The 19,573-nt window shown below is 33.0% G+C and overlaps 1 protein-coding gene across 1 annotated transcript in view; it reads right to left on the bottom strand.

The window, feature by feature from the left end:
- The window catches only part of CNBD1 (cyclic nucleotide binding domain containing 1), a 327,265-nt gene that overhangs the window by 104,496 nt on the left and 203,196 nt on the right, over positions 1-19,573 (bottom strand). Inside the window, exon 5 of the mRNA XM_008689174.1 lies at positions 9,127-9,272. Within this exon, the coding sequence (XP_008687396.1) occupies positions 9,127-9,272 (146 nt within the window). The remainder of the gene's footprint in view (positions 1-9,126; positions 9,273-19,573) is intronic.

Raw genomic sequence — 19,573 nt, 5'->3', positions numbered from 1 at the left:
TTTAACATTCGAGGAGCTGTCAAAATAGTTTCCAAAGTGTCTTCACCATTGCACTATCCCATCATAAATGCGTGAGAGTTTCAATTTGCCTACATCTTAAACAACACTTATTATTGTCTATTTTTTATATTTAAATCATCCATTTGTGTATGGAATGGTATATAATTGTGGTTTTGATTTATAATCTTCTAATGACTAATGATATTGGGCATTTTATTATGCTTATTGGCCATTTGTATATCATTTGAAATGTACCTGTTCAGATAGTTTGCTCATTTTTCAATTTGGTTAATTGCCATTTTATTATTGAGCTGTAAGAGTTCCTCATAATCTGGATATGAGTCTTTAATCAGATATATGATTTGCAAAAACTTTCTCCCATTCCAAGGGTTGCATTTCCATCTTTCTTGATTGTGCTCATTGGAGTTCAAAATTTTAAATTTTTATAAAATCCAAATTATCTAGTTTCTCTTTTGTCATTTGTGCTTTCTGTGTTTAAGAAAGCCAAGCTTAATGCATGGTCACAAAGATTAATTTGTAAATTTCCTGTAAGAGTTTTGTAGTTTTGTTCTTACATTTAGGTCTTTGATCCATTTTAGATTAATAATTATATATGGTGTGAGTTAAAGGTCTAACTTCATTCTTTACCATGTGGATGGATATATAGATATGCCAGCACCAGTTGCTGAAAAAATTATCTTTTCTGGAATTGAATTTTCTTGAACTCTTGTTGCAAATCAATTGAGCATGAAATTAAAGCTTTATTTCTGCACTTTCAATTTTATTCCATTAATCTCTACGTCTATCTTTGTGCCAGTATTATACTGCCTTGAAATTGTAGGTTTGTAATAAGTTTCAAAATCAGACGTGTGTGTCCTCCAGCTTTGTCATTTGTTTCTAAAACAGTTGCTTTTCAGGGCCCTCTAAATTTCCATATGAATTTCAGCATCAGCTTACCAACCCCTACAAAAAGAGAGCTGGTATTTTCATTAGAGATTGTGTTAAAACTGTAAAACAATTTAGGTGTATTACCATCTAAACAATATTAGGTCTTTTGATCTATGAACATTGGAGGTCTTTCTATTTATTTATACTTCATCTATTCCTAAATAGGTTATGTTTTTGAGGCTACTATAAATGGAATTACTTTCTTAATTTTATTTTCAGATTGTTTGTTGCTCCTTTAAATATTTGGTAGACTTCAATATGAAGCCATCTGGGTCTGCGCTTTTCTTTGTGGCATATTTTTAATTACTAGTTAAATGTATTTATTTGATATAGATCTATTCAGATAGATCTACTTCTTCTTGAACCAGTTTTGATAGTTTGTATCATTTTAGAAATTTGTTCATTATATCTAACGTATATACTTTTTGGCATACAGTTATTCAATGTATTCCCTTATAATCTTTTTTTTTTTTATTTTTATAAGGTTAATAACGATGTTCATTCTTTCATTGCTGATTTTAGTAACTGGAATGTTCTTGATAAATCTAGATAAATGTCTATTTTGTTGTTCTTTGCTAAGAACATAGTTTCAGTTTTGATTTTCTCTATTGTTTTAATATTCTTTATTCCACTTATGTCCATTATAATATTTATTATTTCTTTCCTTCTCTGCTTGTTTTGGGATTAGTGTTTGTTATATACAGGCTCTATGAATGGGCCTATTCCTGGAAGCCACCAGATAGGTCAAATCACTTGGATGGAACTTTTAAGAGGGATGCAAACCTATCCTGCCAACTCCAGTGCCTGTTAGTCTGCTGGTTTTTACAGCTACCATAACTGCAAGGCTGCTGCTTTTCAGGTTACTGCAGAGCTAAGTTACAGTGAGATGGGAAGAGGCAAAGTCAAAATGTTGTAAAACTCACTCTTCTTACCAAGATTCCACTATTTTTTTTGGAATAAACACACCTGGATTGCTGTAGGTCTTTTCCAGAGTTCTGAAAAAGTTGATATTGACAGTTTTGCCAGTCTGTTCATTCCATTTATGGATTTTTGGAGGTCCTTAGCCTGCCATTCCAAAAGTGCTTCTCTGGTTTATTTATTTTTGCAGCTGTTTGTTTTAACATCCATTTTCCATGAACACTCTTTAGGAAATGTCATCCTAAAACACTGAAGAAAATGTTACTTTCAAAAGTCCCATTGCCTTTCAAATATTAAATTAACAGTGTCATTTTTTTCAGTTCTTATCTTGCATGTTGACATAGCAAGGCATTCTATGCATGTATTATCTGACCACTCTATCTGCATTACCTTGTCCAGCTTACTTAATATCTCGGTCTCTCAAGTTCCTCTTTTGTAAAATGAGGATTATAACCACACGTCATAGAATTTTGAAAATTTGCATATAACTACTATGCAAGGTAGTACTTAAAAATTATTTAGAGTAGTCCCAGATCAATGAATATTATATAAAATGTATAATTATTCTATGAAAAATTGTACTGATAGGGATTGCCTTAAATTTGTGGATTGCTTTGGGTACTATAGACATTTTAACAATATTTGTTGTTCCAATCCATGAGCATGGAATGTCTTTCCATTTTTTTATGTTGTCTTCAATTTCTTTTATCAGTATTTTATAGTTTTTAGAGAACAAGTATTTCACCTGTTTGGTTAAGTTTATTTGTAGATATTTTATTGTTTTTGGTGCGATTATAAGTGAGCTTATATTCTTAACTTCTCTTCCTGCTGCTTCATTATTAGTGTATAAAAATGCAATGATTTCCACACATTGATTTGGTATCCTGCAACTTTACTGAAATCATTTATCAGTTCTAGCAGTTTTTTGGTGGAGTCTTTAGAGTTTCCTACTTATAACATCATGTGACCTGCAAATAGTAAAAGTTTTACTTCTTTCTCACCAATTTGGATGCCTTTTATTTCTTGTTGTTGTCTAACTGCTATGGCTAGGACTTCCAATAATATGTTGAATGAAAGTGGTGAGAGTAGGTATCCTTCTCTTGTTCCAGACCTTACGGGAAAAGCTCTCAGTTTTGCACCATTGAGTATGATGTTGGAGGTGGGTTTTTCATATAAGGCCTTTATTATGTTGAGGTACATTCCCTCTAGACCTACTTTGCAGAGAGTTCTTATCATAAATGGGTATTGTACTTTGTCAAATGCTTTTTATGCATCTATTGAAATGGTCAAGTTTCTTTTTTTCTTTTTAATCCTTTCTGTTCTTGATGCAATGCATCACTTTAATTGTTTTGTGAATATTGAACCACCTTTGCATCTCAGGAATAAATCTCACTTGATCATGATGAATGATTTTTTAATGTATTGTTAAGTTCAGTTTGCAAATAGTTTGTTGAGGATTTTTGCATCTATATTCATCAGAGATATTGGCCTGTAGTTCTCTTTTTTTGTGATGTCTTTATCTGGTTTTGGCATCACAGGGATATTGGCCTCATAAAATGAATTTGGAAGTTTTCCTTCCTCTTTAATTTTTGGGAATAGTTTGAAAAGAATAGGCATTAACCCTTCTTTAAATATCTGGTAGAATTCACCTGGGGAGCCATCTGGTCCTGGACTTTTTTTTTTTTTTTTTTTTTTTTTTTTTTTTTTTGCGGGGGGAGTTTTTTGATTACCAATTCAATTTCACTGCTGGTAATAGATCTGTTTAAATTTTCTGTTTCTTCTTAGCTTCAGTCTTGGTAGATTATGTTTCTAGGAATTTATCCATTTCTTCTAGGTTGTCCAATTTGTTGGCATATAGGTTTTCATAATATTCTGTTATTCCTGTTTGTATTTCTGTGGTGTTGATGGTTTTTTTCTCCTCTTTCATTAGTAATTTTGTTTATTTGGGTCCTCTCTCTGTCTCTCTCCCTCTCTTTTGGTTAGTCTGGCTAGAGGTTTATCAATTTCTCCAAAGAAGACATACAAAACAGCAAAAGACACATGAAAAGATGCTCAACATCACTCATCATCAGGGAAATGCTAATCAAGAACAATGAGGTATCACCCCACACCTGTTGGAATGGCTAAAATAAAAAACACCAGAAACAACAATTGTTGGTGAGGATGTGGAGAAAAAGGAACCCTCTTGCAATGTTGGTGGGAATGGAAACTGGTGCAATTTTCACTGTGCACAAGACTATGGATATTCCTCAAAAAGTTAAATTAGAACTACTCTCTGAAACAGTAATTGCACTTCTTGGTAGTTACTCAAAAATTACAAAAACACGAATTCAAAGGGATACAAGCACCCCTATGTTTATTGCAGCATTATTTATAATAGCCAAACTATGGAAGCAACCTAACTGTCCAATGATGAATGGATAAGGAAGATATAGTGTAATATATGTATACACACACACACACACATACACACACACAATGGAAAATTATTCAGCCATAAAAAAAAGAATGAAATCTTGCCATTTGGAACAACATGGATAGAGCTAGAGAGTACAATGCTAACCAAAATAAGTCAGTCAGAGAAAGACAAATATCATATGATCTCACTCGCAGAATTTAAGAAACAAAACAAACAAGCAAAGGAAAAGAAAGAGAGAGAGGCAAACCAAGAAACAGACTTTTAACTATAGAGAACAAACTGATGGTTACCAAAGGGCAGGTAGGTGGGAGGATAGGTTCAATGGTGATGGGGATTAAGGAATGCGCTTGTTGTGATGAGCACTTGGTGATGTTTGGGATTGTTGAATTACAATTATGGAATTTTCTAATATAACACTGTATTTTAACTAATTGGAATTAACACAAAAACTTAAAAAAATAAAACAATGAAAAAACAAAATACATAATTATTATTGTCATCATTTAAAAATTTCTAGCCCTTCCTTATTCCTGTGCTTTACTTTTTCATAGAACATATCTCCTGAAATTATGTTTTAATTTGCTATTTGTTTATTTCCTGTTTTCTCACACTAGAAAATATGTTCCAGAGATAGTCACATGCAAACACTCAATAAATGGTTGTTAATTAAATTAATTTATGTTTATATTACTTCAGGAAACAGAAACCAGTTCTATGTAATTTTCCTTCCTAAGCATTTAGCACAATACAACATTGCCTTTTTTGCACATATAACAAAAGTTCATAAAAAGCTTTATTTAAAAATAACTCCTCATAATTTGACAAAGCTGTCTACTCTTCTGAGATATGGCAATCCAAGAATTAGTCTAGAGAGGCTAAAAAATATTAGTTATATTCTGATTATTTTCTCATTAAAATCAGGTAGATTTTTTAAAAATATATAAATTTCTAGATACTAAGGAATGCAATTATATAAAGAAACCTGAAAAGAAGTTGTTTTGTTTCTGTTTTTGTTTTTTTAAAGATTTATTTATTTATGTTAGAGAGAAAACACACACATGAGCGAGGGGAGGGGCAGAGAAAGAGGAAAAGAGTCTTAAGCAGACTCTGCATTGAGCACAGAGCCCAATGTGGGGCTCAATCTCATGACCCTGAGATCATGAACTAGGCTGAAACCATGAGTTGGCCAGCATAACCCACTGAGCCACCCAGGCACCCCAGTCGTTTTTTTATTAATTGAAAATATTCCAATAACAGAAGTGGAGAAAGTTATGCAAATGGAGCTTCTATACCGGTATTACTTACTAATACTCCTGTATCAAATGCTCAGAGCAAGAATTTGTTGTGCTTGGGTGGCACACATTCTGATCAGGTGTTGAATAATTCTAACATCATCTCTGGTTATAAGTTTCACTATTGAGAAAGTAAGATTCCATGGCAACATTAGAGAAATAAATATCATGGCAAGGATTTCTAGTATGGTTAAGTGATTGAAGAGTTTTTGCTTTTGTTTGCATTAATTTTCTCAAAGCCTCACAATCATCTCTTGGCTAGGGAAAGACAGAAATGGAACTGGGTCCTCACAATGCAGATAAAGACTGAAAAAGGTTTCTGGCCAGATTTCAAGGACAAATCTGCATGAATCACAGGGAATACCACCTTAGTTGCAGTGAAAGTATATCCATACTTTAGGATCAATGCATGTTCTTCAGGGCATGTTTGCCTTTAAGAGAACCTTAATCTTTATGATAGGCCTAAATATTTGCCTATTTCTATTACAAGAGCATATTATTTGAATTATGGTTAATTTACTTATGGAAAAGATGCCCACTAAATTTATGAGATATGGCTACTGTGTTTTTATATGTTATATGAAATTTAAACCACCACAGAAAAGAAAGTCTATACAGGCTAAAGAAATGTTAAAATTTAGTGACATAAAAATATTTTTCAGCATTAAAAATAAATACAAGTTTATTTAAATGAAGAACTATAGTGTTTTTAAGATATAACCTCATAAAAGGTGGGAGTAAAATGAAAGAAATAAAAGAGAAATAATTCCATAAGACTTAATGGACTTCAAAAAGAAAACAGTAAAGATGATAAAGATATAAGAGAAAAAATCCCTTATAGTAATTATTTCATGGAAATCTATCAATGTTAATATAAGGGTAGACAGTAATAAAATTTTGATCTGGGATCTAATTCCATGTTAGCCACTAAACTGAATTCTGAAGTAAGTTAATTCTCCTAGCTTTCATGAGCTTTAGGTTGCCAATCATAAAAATGCCTGCTGCTCAGGCCATAATGTAAGAGATCCAATGGAAAACTCTTGAAATCACTTGAATTAAGTAACATACATCTTTGACAATATATCTATTAGCATACAGAGAGTGATTATTATACACAATATATAGCTTATACAGTATTTTTATTACAGCAATATAGGTAATATTTAGACAAAGTAATATTAACATAGAAAATAAATAATATGGTATATAAGTAATCTTATTATAGTAATTATGTTGTAGTACCATTTTCACTGAGATATGTATATGTGTTAGCCAGTACTTAAAATCATAATATTGTTATCCTGTTAATATTCTATTGTTTAAGAAAGCTGAGTGAGAGGCCTAGTGAGTAATGGGGATTTTAGGAAGCTGCCTTAAATAACAAAACTCCAAAGAACCTGCCAGAAGAGACCAGAAGATACAAACAGCTATGTGGAAGTGCAGGAGGGAAACCAAAGCCTCAGCCACAGATTGGAGTCAGCAGCCTGGTGATGAGGGGCTACTAGGGGGAATACTTTAAATAAGAGCAGAGGGGGTGAAAGGCACACGTGAGTAAATAAAGAGAGAAAGACACTTGGTTGCACCTGTTTTTTAAGTTGGATGAATGAAGAGATTTACAAAGGTCATATATTTAATGAGCTGACTGCTTTGATAGTGAAACAGATCTGGACTGTCTGAATCAGACGTCTTAAAAACTCAAGAGAAGGATTTTCACACAGGTATATGTAAAGACAGAGACTTCTACATTTTTTATAAAGTGTTTGAAAATATGCTCTATTGAAATATGAATTGAAAAGCCTTATTTAATATGAAAGATCAAATTAAAGTTGATATATATTTGTCAAGGAATGAAAGTTCACATTTTAATAGTCAATCACCCAAGTTATAAGGTACCATCAGAATACAGTTTTTGCTTCCAATTGTAATTTTAAAACCTTTTTGAAAAAAACAAATATGTAGTTACAAAACACTAATCCATGAATATACCTTTATTGTGAAAACAACACAAATATATGTAGAAGAAAGAGTTAATTCTTCACTATCCCTCAATTCTTCTCCCCTCCACCAAAGTAACAGTTTTTAATATACATATTTTGGTCTGCTTTTCTGGATCTACTTCAGGTTTTCATAAATATGTGAAAATATAACCATATTATTTATATAACTCCACAATTGCTCTATTTTTATCTACTGTCTTTAATAAGTTTCCATGTCAATATACAGAGAGATCTACCTCATTCTTCTTAACAACAGCCTAGAATTTCATTGAATACAGGTATCATAAGGTAGTCTGTCTTTTACTCCACAGAAGAGATGTATCACATTGTAATCTATCTTCTATTAAAGGTCATCTAAGTTGTTTCCACATTTTTACCATAATAAATATAATTTCAGGGATTTATGATAAAAACAAATTAATTTTTAAATTATTATCCTCAAGTTAATGCAAAGCAAGTTGAATGTTCTTTCTTGCCTTTCAAAATCATTTTATCCTTTGCAAAACTCCTATGATTTAATTTTCACTGCTTGATGTCAGATTAAATGAAACTAATTATAAGAGATGACCACTGGGGGAAAAGTCTTGAAATATGTCAACAGACAGATGACATATTTCAAGAGACACATGTTCTCTGAAATTACAGTTAGATTTTTAAGTCATGATCCTGATGAACCACTTTATAAAAACAGTGGCATAATGGACAGAGAATTAGTTGAAGTGTGTTTGAAATTCAATTCTAATCAGGAATATTCTACATGATATTTTATGCCTTAGGGTTCTTAATTGTGAATAATAATAATAATATCTACTTTTATTTGTGTCTATGATGAATAAATAAGGACTATCCCCTGACATAAAGAATATATTAAATTAACTTAATTCTGCTTTTCTAATAGGTATTTGACAAATGCAAAAATGGTGTTGAATTCTGTTGGGCTAGGTGTGTGTGTGACTCTGTGTGTGTGTATATTTTTATACCCCTCAAAAATTACAATATAAAATACTTCTATTAATGTATCCAATGTATCCTTGGTAAAGGGACTAGAAATTTAAAATTGGGAAACCAAAATCTGTCTGGAGAGGTTTTGTGCCAATACCTGGGTCAGTATCTGGATAAATCAAATGACTGCTATGATAATTTGCTGTCATAACTATGAAATCCAATGCTAGACTGTCATTAAATGTGTATATCAATGAGTGGTTTTCAAAGTATGGTCCCCAGACTAGCAGTACCACCTGGAAAATTATTGGAAATGCAATTAAGCCCCATCCCACAACTACCACACCAGAAACTTTAGAACTGAACACAGCAGTTTGAGTCCTCTGGGTGATTCTGATGCATGCTCAAGGTAGAGAAAACACTGGTGTATATCTTTAAAACATCTGCACTAAAAGTGGAATGTTATTCATTTCAATATTTATAACTACAAACAAAATACACCCAAACAGCACATTTTTAACATATCAAGTGAAAATATCAATACTATAGAGAACTCAAAATAGTGGCATAGATTTTATGTTGCCAAATTCCCCCCAGATTAGTCTGTTACCTGTGCTGCCTTTTACCCAGGTTTCGGAAATGACACTCTTACTAAGTGTTTTCAGATGCTCCTCAGGTAGCTGACAGGTCAAATCTGGAATTGTTTTCAGCATTTTCCACACAGTTTTGTGTTCATGCAATGTCCTATAAACGGGCCTTAAAAACAACATCAAAAAGATTGCAAATTAAGAGAATGCAGCTTAATTACAAAGAAACAAACCAAAAATTCTTGATTTTTGAGCTTTCAAATTTGCATTTCTTTTTTATTTAAGGTTTGCTTAAGGATACCTATGATGATACTCTGTTTTTGTCTTGGTAATCAACTTTAGAATTTATTCTCCTTCCAGCACTAAGATGCACATTCATAAAACTTTAAACTTCAGGAAATCACATAGTGCCTTTACCTTCTTTTTATAGAAAACTTGGTGCTTCAATTGTAAGAATGTATCTTTTATTATTAGTCATTATAATAATAAAGACCTCTTTCATATAGTAAAAAGATTGATTTTTTTTATCCAGTGTATACTTTTGATCCTTTCCAAGTACTATTAAAGTTAGATCAAATGAAGCTACAACTTAACATTTGATAAATATTTTAACTGAAAAAATGCACATGCAATTTTAAATAAAACACAGTCATCATATGATGGATGATATTTATTTGCTTTAATCATTAAATTCATTGTTTAATAAATATAATACCATAATAAAGATACAAAATTCATGTTGATCCTACGTTCTCAAGAGACTAATCTATCATACCATTGTTAAATGCTCAGTATTTTTAAAGCAACTTTTAATAATCTATTGTGAAAAATCAGTTTAGCAGCAGAAAGGGAATTGGGATACTCACAAATGCAGGTTTGGCAGAAATAGTCCCAGTTTAGATGTAATGTCCAGTTGAGCCCCCTGGTGTGCATGTGATTGTGTGGGCATGTTTACTAGGTGACAATATATATTGTGCTTTTTGTTGTGCGTTCTAGCAAAAACAAAGTTAGAAAAATACTAATGTAGCAGATAGTCTTAAATAGTCTTGAGAAAACTGGCTTCCTAGTTAACATCATTTAAAAGTGTGTACTTCAGATGCAGTAATAAAGACGAGTGTTATTAAATAGCATGATACTACAACCAAAACCTAAAATATGTATCATTGATTTAGCAATGAAACAGGAGGTGGTAAAAAAAAAAAAAAAAAATAATAATAATAATATCACAGACAAAAAAAAAAAAAAGGCAAAACATTTGATATATTAGTTGCCCGAAATAATTTGGAAGGCATGCCAAGTACCTAGGAAACCCACTGTTTCACAAAAAGTAGTTGGAAAGGGCCAGAAAGTTACTATGTTTTGTTTGCTCAATGTTACTTCTTTGATGCAATGTATTATCAGGTGCCTACAATTGGACGGTTTTCAAGCATAAACAAAAAGCACTAGAGAAGATCTAGAAATGTGGGGCATAAATGTAAAAGCCAAGTGCTTCTTGATTCCATGCAACAACAAAAATTGAAACAAATTTGACTATCAAAGGTCTATTACATTTTCCCAATTAAATAAAGGCACTTAACCCTGTGCCAAAGGTCTAATTAGAAGCTTTGCCTTCTCAGCCAAGCCTATTGTTACAGAATAACTTAAGGTATCCTACATTAAGAGAGAGGCAGGCACAGGGAGAAGAAGTAAACAAGGACTTAAAAACAATGTCTAGAACAGAACTTGGATTTGGTTACTGGTATGCAAAAGATATTGGAGACAGATCAGAAACCCTAACAAATGATCAACACAGTCTACAGTTCCGAAATTCCCATGAAACGTTTCATTTGATTCCAACATACACTCCTGTGTTTATCATCCTCAAGATGATAAATCAAGACATTATGTCTGAAAGCTTGGCCTTCACTCCCTCTCTTTAAACATGGCCTTCCCTCACCTCTCTCTCAATTTCTACCTTTGCCACTTGTCAGGAATATTTTTTACATACATCATACCTACTCGATATACAAAAGCTCTTAGGAAAGAAATTAGATTAATAGAAAGAAAAAAAAATCATACATTGAAAGATGTTAGGAAAACTATAGTGCCCAAGCTATTATAAGTAGAAAGGAGTTGTTTTTCTTAATTAATAGTGTCATTATTTTCATTATGAGTTATCAGACCACATACAATGGTGTGAAAGAAAATGTTATTCTCTTGAATTTTCATTTAGCCACCTCTATATGTCTATTTCTAGCTCTAAATCCAGGTCTATTACATTTTCCCAATTAAATAAAGGTACTTAACCCTGCAAAAAGCAAAATGTTAGTATATTCTAAGTATTTAGAAACATATTAGTTGGAAACAAAATAATTTCAGGATTTTCCTTTTTACCTCTTTTCCTGGTGATTATGTCAAACCTAAGAGCTTATAGAGTCATGACAAGTTACGTAGCTGGCTTCTGATGACCAGTATCTATGCACCTTGGCATCTGATGAATTGAAACTATCATGTATAACCATTGGTATCCATGCTGGCATCCACTGAATTCCTAAATGTTTCCAGTCATAGGTATACATCATCTAGATTTTTGTTAAGCTCTTATAAACCTGTTGACTTTTTCACTCTTGGCTAATTCTTCACATTTCTTGTGGTATGAGAGATTTTGCCTGCTTCGGTGAATATTTCTGAGGCAATGGGACACTGGTTAGGGCTCTCTTAAGGACTTTATATCCCTAATACTAGTTCACTCACATTTACTCAGATGTGCAAATGAAACGGAGCTTCTGCATTTTTCTACAACTGTAGTCTAACAGTCTTCCATCTACTAGATTAGAGTTAAAATTAAAAATATTTGCATTTTCCTCATAACGATATTATATGTCTTCTTATACAGGTTCCATTTAACTTAAATGTTGAGGATACATGTAGTTTAGCTTCCTATACTGGCTGATTTATATGATTTTTCTTCAAGGACTTAAGGACTGTTTAGTAAAAATATTTAGTCTTCCAGAGTTACTCCAGTCACAATTATTTTTCCCAAGAGGTGGTGCAAGTATATTCAAGGATTACTGTGTCTTTCTGGCATTAGCTAGAGGAACAGTTGGTCTGCATGTGCTGAAAATTTTGCCGAAGAAATATAATCAACTTATATTCAGAATACATAAACACAGCCATTAAACTTGGGTAGGATGTTTGCCAATAAACTAAGAGTAAATCAGAGCAGTCAAGTACAAATAAGGGGATAAAACAAGGGGAATATGCTGTAAGAAATAATATTTAAACTGAGGATCAAAGAGGTTAATTTCCTCAAGGACACATAGCTAATAATAATAAAAAAGAAACTGAAATACTAAAAATTGCTGAGTGATGAACAAATCATGCTGCTAACACACCACACACAAACACACAGATGCAGAAACACACACACACAAAAATTTAAATAGAATGATTCCAGACACTCAAAATAAGTTAATGAGTTCTATAATGGGAAAAAAAAGTACACAATTTTCTCATTTAAAACAGAGCCAAATATTATATGTGCAAAGGTACACATGATAGCTTTAGGTAATATATTAAAAGTTGAAAATAGAGAAAGTTAAAGTATTTGCATGTTTTCAAGAAGATAATATTTAGGTTATTACAGAATCAGGGAAATAATGCAGATTCCTATGTAGAAAGAGAAACCTGCAGTATTGGTGACATGTTATTAAGGCATACATTGCATGATTGCAAATATATCAGAAATTCTCTAGGGGCAAGATTATAACTGAATCTTAATGATCTGATTTTATAATTGAAAAATATCATAATTAAAATATTCACTGCAGATATTCTGTTTTATGAACCCGAACTTAATGATTCAGAAATCACTATCTTCTTTAAGATTGTTTCCTTTACATCACTGATTTTAAAGTGTGAAGTTATCTCATCAGTTATTAACATCACCTGGTTTCCTCTTCCTTTAAAACGAGATAACTGTACACTAGGCCATACGTGAAATAATAATTATCAAGTATATGTTACTTCAGCCATTAAACTATCATTCTAAATTGTTGCATATAGCTTGGCAACTGCATAGTCTATTAATTATTTATTTATTTACACTTAATTTAAAATACCTAAGCTGTTTAATCTGAAGAACTATCTGACTATCTAGGTATTAGAAATTTTGTTAAGACAGCTTCCTATTTAGGGCGCCTGGGTGGCTCAGTCAAGTCTCTTGATTTCAGCTCAGGTCATGATCTCAGGGTCATGAGATGGAGCCCAGTATCAGGTTCCACCCTGGGCATGGGCCTGCTTAAGATTCTCTCTCTTCCTCTCCCTCTGCCCCCACCCCCTGCCCTATCCTGGCTGGCCAGGTCACAACACATTCTCTCTCCCTCTTAAAAAAAAATCTCTTAAAAAAAAAAAAAAGAATAGGATAGAAAAGAAAAGAAAAGAAAAGAAAAGAAAAGAAAAGAAAAAGACAGCTTCCTGTTCTTGTGAGGTCAAATAGAAAAGAAAAACAAACCAAAAAACCAGGAGTAATTTTGATTGCAAGATTTCATTCAGGAAGGGTTGCCAGAACGCCCATGAAGGTCTCTAAAATGAAAGTAAACGTCAGAGATCTTAATTATTTTTTTTTACTTCTCAAGGACTTATAAACATCAAAGAAAATATCTCTAGGTCCTGTTATAAAACAATCATTTTTAATTGAAAGTAAAGATATTTGGAGATAGAGTTGATTCATTAATTTGAAGAGCTGTCAAAGGAAAGAAGGGTTAAGATTATTCTGTTTGGCAATTATGGATAGAGGCTATAAAGAGGTCAATTTTTTTCTAATTAAAAGGTACAATTAAAAATATTAAAAACAATAAAACAGATCCTTGGGGATATATACACATATGTGTGTGTGTGTATATATATATATACACACACACACAGAATTCAAGTGTTAGTTCCCTGTCAAAATTCTCCTGCTGTTTGGGTTCACACTTTCTTTTAATAATGGTTAAAAATAACCAACTAAACAGAAATCAACAGGAGGCTCAGTCTCATGTGCTGTTGAAAATTTGATAATCCTCTAATATCCCTGAGAATTTGGGAAAGCTTATGTTTCTCCCAGTAGTTTCTTGCTGTTTTCCTATTTTCACTGAATACTTAATTTCTGGTCTAGAAGGCAGAATCTGCTGTGGTCAGTTTTATTTTGTTTTCTTTTAAATAACATTTTATCATTTCTGTGTATAAGAGTCAGGTCAAATAGAGACTAGATTACCACTTGTTTCAATTTTTAATATTTTCACTAATACTATCATGTGATTCTTTATACAAGGATTGTACAAGAGCAGTCATATTCAAAAACACATACATAAACAGTCACAGAGCAGTTTGTTCAAACTAAATCTTACTTAGAGTATACATAAATAAAGTCAATAAAAGCATAACTAAAAAAAGAAAACAAAAAGTATAACTATAGTAGTTTAAGGAATAGGAGAACAGGTCAGTTCTCACATGAGGTATAGTTTCCACATGGACCAGCATGTACACCTGAAGGAGCAGTGAGGAATCCACAAGGCTGATGGAAAATTATGGGAAATCAAGCTTCCTTTCAACATGGATATTCTATTAATTAGCTGATTTCCCACTATATTTTATTTTATGTATATTATCATACAATTATAAGGAATTACATTTTCTAATCCAATTTCTTCCTTTTAAAATGAGAGACTCTTATATATGTCAAGTAATTTGACCAAGGTCACATGGATGATAAATAGCAGGGCCAGGATTTTATACCAGGCAGTCTCACTCTGGAGTCCAGGTCGCCATCTACTTAGGCACTTAGCCACTACACCAAGTCAAATCTTCTAGTGATTTTCATTTATCTTCAGTTATTAGGCTAATTGAGTTAAGGCAGGGGCTGTTCCAGGTTTTGTTGTCTTACACATAAATAAAAAAGAACACAAATTTACAAATTAAAAAATGAGTACAAATGGGAATACAGTTGACCCTTGAACAACACAAAGGTTAGGGGCACTGACCCCCCACACAGTCAAAAATCCACATATAACTTTTAACTACCCCAAAACTTTTGTACAAAATAGTCTACTTTTGATGAGAAACTTTACTGATTAAACATATACAGTTGATTAACACATATTTTGCATGTTATATGTATTACATGCTGTATTCTTAGGATAAACAAAGAGAATAAAACATTATGAAAATCCTAACAAAGAGAAAATATATTTACAGTGCTATACTGTATTTATAAAAAAAAAAGTGTGTATAAGTCGACCTGCAGAGTTTAAACTTGTGTGTTCAAGAGTTAATTGCAGTTATTTAGAAAGAGACGAAAGCACCACGAATTATAATTTTTAAAATCTGGATGGTTTTAAATCACCACAAAATCCAGAAAAAAAAATGTTACAGTACTTTTATTAGTTGCCTAAGTACATCTATAATATTTATTTTTATAGAATTTGTCCTGAATTTCTTATATATTTCCACTTCTTTGCATGACAGTAATTTTATATTATTTTTTTATTGACAGAATAGAGTCTTCTCTTGAACTTGGTTGGTAGAATTTTTTAATTATTCTTAATAATTTTGAAATATTTTTTAGCTTCATAACATTATTATTAGCAGAACATAAATTTTCAGGATTCCTGTCAAATTTGGGAAAACCCATATCCACATATCTTTCACCTATGAGCTATAAGATTTGGAAAACTCTTCCGCAGATTTAACTCTCTCTATACATTCTAAAGTAAGTGCCAGTCCACAGCCCACCCGTGTTTGGTACCAGCTTGCCATAGAATGGTTGTATATGGTGATAAGAGCTCTGGTTCTGTTTCTTTATGTCAAAACACTGTTGAGTCCACTCTGTGTGGTAGGGCTATTCCTGATACCCATTCATACACAAGCATAACAAGCAGTAACTTGCATATGTAGCAGGGACTAAGAACCAAAAATTATATCTCACTAGACCAAACTGAAATGTATCTCTAATACAATTTTCCACACACTGAATCCCCAAAATGCCTAAAGCCACTCCAATTTCAGGTGCCACAAAAGTGAAATGTAAGTAAAGGAAATTGGCAGGCAAAGGGGGAAAAAAGTGATCACAGTCAAAATAGCTCACTTTTGCAAATTTTACAGAACTATGAGCATGTGAATTCATTTCTAGGGCTTCTCCCTGGGTCTTGGATGGGACCCATGCAAATCAAATGACAGACCTAAAGTTTAAGCTTCATTACTTTCAAGGTAAATCTACCTCTGAGTTAAGCAAAAAAAAAAAAAAAAAAAAAAAAAAAAAAAAACAATAAGAAGAAAACAGGATCAGTAGTTAAGGTTAATTAACAGAAGGCTTTGAATCTGGAGTAAAAGGTAGGTTAAAATAAAAGGACGGAGTATGAAGTAAGGAACACAGAGCAAAGTAAAATCATGAGTCTAAATCAGAGGCTGCGGAGGAATTGCCTCAAATTTAAATTAGGGGAAAAATGGTAGAAATGGCATGGTTAATCAACAGCCAAGAGCAGAATACCTGCAAGTCTGTTACATTTGGATACATCTGCCCCCAGAACACATGCCCTGTATGCCCAGTCACATGAGTTCCTTAAAGATTCCAAAAACTTGCTTAAATTTGATGCCCTTATGTGTATCCCCATACATACCATACATAAACATTTTAGGAAATTGCACAACTAAAATCTCTGGGCTTTAGAAGGTACACAATGTTTTATCAAGTGTTTTGTGAGCCAGAGATTAGTGGGATAGAAAAATCTAGCTAAAAAGATCACTTTAATTAAAGGATACACATATGCATACCTTTGGGCCTCCTCAATAGTTTTCAAAGCAGCATTTATGGCACTTATAAAATGATTTAAAACAGTTTAAAAAAGCAACGCTCCCATGTCATATATTTATCCATTTTCCCTGTATGTTTTCAAGTAATTTACTACAAAATTATTTTTCTGGAATCTCGTGTGCACTTAAAATTTTTCGTGAATGATTAATCATTAATATGCACATCACTTTCTGTCTGACTTCTCATTTGAATTGCCTAATCAGTCAAGGATGAATGAACAGAATAACAACTGATTTTTTTTGATCATCCAAATTCATATGACAAATGTTGATTATTATCAGTTTTTCCAGAAAATGAGTTTGGTCATTCATATGGAGTGCAGACATCAGAATCACAGCATGATCTGGGTTCTCTTTGCTATTCCAATACACAGTTGAAAATTGAAAGATCAGCAACAGCGACTTTAACTCTTCCTTTCAAGCTTAAAAAAACGCTTTTATGATTAGAAAATAGATTATTTTTAAAAAATGCCTCTTACTCCTCATTGTTTGGGGAGGGTGATTTCTTCTCCTTAAAAGACATGTCGTACCACCAGAATAGAATTGCAGATTTCCCTTCACTTCACAAGGACAGGACTGAAGAAAATAATAAATTAGGCTGCGAACTGGAATTTTTGTAAAAAGAGTGGGGGCATCATAAAACAAGTTTTAAACAGCTTAAGTTTCTTTTTTTTTTTTTAAAGATTTTATTTATTTGTTTGACAGAGAGAGACAGCCAGTGAGAGAGGGAACACAAGCACGGGGAGTGGGAGAGGAAGAAGCAGGCTCCTAGTGGAGGAGCCTGATGCGGGGCTCGATCCCAGAGCACCAGGATCACGCCCTGAGCTGAAGGCAGATGCTTAACGACTGCACCACCCAGGCACCCCGAACAGCTTAAGTTTCTATGTATTCATGATTCCAACACCAAGCTTGAGAATTTTGAGAATCCTCAGGAAAAAAACTTCATCAAAGAGCACTCTGACAAATTCAGCCTACAAGACCTGAGTGGTTAGCAACAGCCACACAAAAAAGGGCATTAAGTAAGGTCTCAAAATACAGTTGACCCTTGAACAACACAGTTGACCACACAATCTGTGTGGTCCACTTACATGCAGATTTTTTAGAGTACAGCTCTGTAAATGAATTTTCTCTTCTTTATGATTTTTCTTAGTAACATTTCATTTCTCTAGCTTACTTATTGCAAGAACACAGTATATAATACATATAACATACAAAATATATGTTAATAGGCTGCTAATGTTATCAGTAATGTTTCTGGTAAACAGTAGGCTATTAGTAGTTTAAATTTTTGTGGAGTCAAAAGTTATATATGGATTTTCAACTACATGGTGGTGGGGGTAGGGGGGTGTTGGTGCTCCTAATCCCTACATTGTTCAAGGATCAATGTACTTCAAAAGTCGCCTGTAATCTCATTCCCAGAACACACTCAGCAGCAGTTAACAAAATATCCATGGAGTACTAAAACACACAGATATTTAGAACTTTTGTTTAAGGTTTTCTACATTTTTTTAAGCTTAGACATTTGAAATGGCTGCTTTCAAGACACAAAATTGATGAGATGGATTTTTCTGTAAAAGAAATTGACTGGCAATTTTGTTGGGAATCTTAATTATTCTTAACATAATTACCCTATCTCTCTTTTCTGTGCTCTAAGGAATGTAATAACTAAGTATCAGATTCAGAAGGCAAACAATAGCTTCTACCCACACTTTGGATTTTTGAGGTCAGCTAAAAAAGAGCCTCTACTATTTGATCATTCATTCATTCATTTGTTTATCCGGCAAATAGTTTTGTGCAATGGTTAATTTCAGGTATTATTCTAAATAAATAATTACTGTATTATTTTGCATACAATAAAGACAAATATGTTCCTTGCCTCCCACAACCTTAAATTCAAAAAGAAAGTCAGACATTAAACACAACTTATGTCTGTGAAAGTGTACAGCACTGTGTCCTATGGAAATACTGAGACATACCTAGTCTAAGGTGCTCAGAAAATATTTCCAGAAATGATAGAGTGTAAACTGACACCTAAAGGATAAGTTGGGCAATGGGGAAAGGGAAGATAGCGGTGTTGCATGCACAGGTAATTGCTTGTCCAAAGGTCCAGAATCAAGTATTCAAGAAACACTTAGGGAAGAAAGCCCAGAGGAGCTTTCTTGGAGCAGAGAGGGCAATGAGGAAATTGGACATAAAGTGAGTCTAACATGATAGGCAAGGGGAAATTCTAGAGGGCATGTAAACCCTGTGAAGAATTTTAGACTCTGTCATAAAGAAAGGTGAAGATACCCAAGGGCTTTAGTAAGAGGAATACTGAAAAGGTTTGCATTTTTGAAAGTTCACTATGGCTATAGAGAATGGATTAGAGTATTGTAAAACTAATGCACTGAAGTCAGGTTACAGCAAATTATATGTGAAAAAATCCATCCAGTTGGTTAAGTTTTTATTTTTTTATTTTTATTTTTTAAAATAATATTTTTATTATATTATGTTAGTCACCATACAGTACATCCCTAGAGTTCCATGATTCATTACTTGCATATAACACCCAGTGCACCATGCAATACGTGCCCTCCTTAATACCCATCACCAGCCTATCCCATTCCCCCCCCCCCCCCCCCCCCCCCCCCCCCCCCCCCC

The sequence above is a fragment of the Ursus maritimus genome, unplaced genomic scaffold (genome assembly GCF_017311325.1).
Source record: "Ursus maritimus isolate PB19 unplaced genomic scaffold, ASM1731132v1 scaffold_9, whole genome shotgun sequence".
Taxonomy (NCBI): Eukaryota; Metazoa; Chordata; class Mammalia; order Carnivora; family Ursidae; genus Ursus; species Ursus maritimus.
Note: the sequence above shows the minus strand (reverse complement) of the source record. Positions and strands in the feature narration are given on the sequence as shown.